Source organism: Populus euphratica, unplaced genomic scaffold (assembly GCF_000495115.2).
Source record: "Populus euphratica unplaced genomic scaffold, PopEup_1.0 scaffold5573.1, whole genome shotgun sequence".
NCBI classification, from domain to species: domain Eukaryota; kingdom Viridiplantae; phylum Streptophyta; class Magnoliopsida; order Malpighiales; family Salicaceae; genus Populus; species Populus euphratica.
This window is the reverse complement of record NW_011505348.1, coordinates 1,129-3,684: the sequence shown is the minus strand read 5'-3', so window position 1 is coordinate 3,684 and position 2,556 is coordinate 1,129. Positions and strand designations below refer to the sequence as shown.

General features: G+C 30.3%; 1 protein-coding gene across 1 annotated transcript; it reads left to right on the top strand.

The window, feature by feature from the left end:
- The first annotated feature begins 28 nt into the window (after nt 1-28).
- On the top strand, nt 29-1,099 carry LOC105120215 (ethylene-responsive transcription factor ERF091-like). Its single transcript, XM_011018403.1, has one exon. The coding sequence runs from the start codon at nt 89-91 to the stop codon at nt 917-919; it is 831 nt and encodes a 276-aa protein (XP_011016705.1). The 5' UTR covers nt 29-88; the 3' UTR covers nt 920-1,099.
- Nucleotides 1,100-2,556: the final 1,457 nt, after the last annotated feature.

Here is a 2,556-nt window from a genome sequence, read left to right as displayed (position 1 = left end):
ATATATATATGTAACACCTTCCGTCCTCCTCCCTTTTTATTGTTTGTGTGAAATCAACTAGCCAATTCTTTTTTATGTAAATGACAACATGACTATACAAAGTGATCATCGTGCAGCATCTGAAGGAATGTTAGAGAATGTTTGGGCAAGCTACATAGGAGAAGATAGAGGAGACAGAGGAATTAGTAATAGTGAACAAGAGGTGTCTAAATCATGGCAGGAATTGCCTAGTCTTGATAGGAGAGATGAGTCCATGGAGGTTCTACAAAGGCTACCGAGTCTAGGCAGGTGGATCTCGATTGGTGCTGAGACCTGGGAGGAACTTCTTGATGGAATCATTCCTCAAATGAACAGTACTTGCAATGATACTGCAGAAAACAGAAGTCCCAGCAGCCTAAGCTCCATAGCGAGTACTGTGAAAGTAGAGAAAGTGACTACCAGGCATTACCGGGGAGTAAGGAGGCGGCCTTGGGGAAAGTATGCAGCAGAGATAAGGGACTCGTCGAGAAAAGGAGCTCGAGTTTGGCTTGGGACTTTTGAGACAGCTGAAGAAGCAGCTTTGGCTTACGACAAGGCTGCTTTGAGAATCAGAGGCCCCAAGACATACCTCAACTTCCCACTTGAAACAGTTGCAAAGGCTATGTGCATTGACTGCTCCAGAAACGACTCCAGTGTTTTGTCCACCACAAATTCTCAAGGGAACAACAATTCTTGCACATTTCCAGGAAGCAGCGACAATGTTTCAGTTATCCATAGAAAAAGGGCTTCAAGAGACTGGGAAGTGAAAAGTGAGTCGACAATGATGGAACAACCTGGACCCAAGAGAACGGCTCGCGCAGAAGAATTGTTTGCGAATGATGTGGTAGAATTTCAGGACCTGGGGAGTGACTACCTGGACAGTTTGCTGTCCTCTTTCTAGACGAAGTATATCGTTGGTATAATTATTTTTTACTTCTTACACAAACTTCATTAGGCATACGGAGTGCTGTCAATGTAGGAATTCAAAGGCGGTCAGGAATATTATTTGTAGTCAGGTTTTGTATGTCTAGTAAAATGTTCCTTTTCTTCCAAAAAAAATCATTATTGTTTTCTTTTCTGTATATTCTAATTAGTGTTTTTTTAAACGTATTCAAATATTTTTTAAATATTTTTAAAAATTTATTTTTGATATTAGAATATCAAAATAATTTAAAAATATATAAAAATAATTTTAAATGCAAATAAGTTTCAATTTTTTAGCAAACGAGGAGCTAGCCATATTGCCAAACGGGTTCTAATTAATTTAACACTAATATCTAAAATGAATTGTTGTTTTATTGGGTTGTTCCTCTCCTTTTATATTTGCCGGTTCATCCGATTGTTTATAAACAATTTTTTTCCTTCTTGATTATTGAATTTTTTTTTTTAATTTTAATTTTATCTTTATAAGTTATTATGAAACCATTTTAAATATTATACTCTACTTTAATTTTCATGTTTTTACGTAATTAATGCACGGTGTAGTATTATAATATTAAATTGATTAACAATTTTGTGAAATAGGATTTTAGGTATTCTTAAGAAAAAAATTTATTACCAACTAAAACAAATTGTTGTTTTACTCTATTGCTATTATTTTTCCTCTCACATTTACCTATTCACTCCACTATTCATATTTAATTTCCCATTTAGTCCTTAAAGTTTTTATTTTTTACATTTTGGTCATCAAACTTCTTTCTTTTCAATTTGATCATTGCAAGTTATGTTGGAATGATATTGTATATCATAATCTACTTTAATTTTCATGCTTTCATGTATCCAATGTGAGATGCAATACTTTGATGTTAAATTGAATAATGTGTTTGCAAAATTGAATTTTAAGTTATTCTCACCTTCAATGATGAATGAGAAAGCAGATCTTGACTTAATAAGTTTTTTGATTGGTTTAATTTTAAGTTTTTAATCCAATTAAAATATGTTTTTCTGTTAGAAATGAGGTTTTCAAAGTCAATATAATTTTTTTTTTAATGTTTTTGGATTAAAAAGGCTAAAATTTAGGTTTTTAAAGTTAAAAAACTGAGGCCTTAATCAGTCACAAGATCCATATCAGGTTATTAGAAATCAATTTATTTATAATGTTAGTGAATATTTATTTTATTTTTATTTATTTTTTATTCAATAAACCATATTACTAATTGAAAAAAATATGTTCTTGTAAAAACCAAAAAAACAATTCATGAATAAGAAAAGAGAACTTTAACTAGAAAATACATTTTTCTTCAAAATTTAAATCATTTTTTTTACGAATATCCATTTTAATTTTCAAATAATTAAATAAATGTTTTTTAAAGGTACCTTACGAGATAAACTCAAATAAATATTTGTATGTGTATTCATTCCTTACTAAGATCAACTTTTTACTTTAATTTTTAATTAATATTAGCAACTCTGTTATGATTTATAAGTTCATATCTTTTTTTAATATATTTTATTAAGCACCATCATCATGTTTCAAGTTCTTAATATAAAAACTTTGTGATATTAGGAACCGCATTTAATTTTTTTATATTAAAAATT

What these genes read in the sequence shown, in the direction of transcription:
- LOC105120215 (XM_011018403.1), top strand. Translation starts at nt 89, where the DNA reads ATGACTATACAAAGTGATCATCGTGCAGCATCTGAAGGAATGTTAGAG.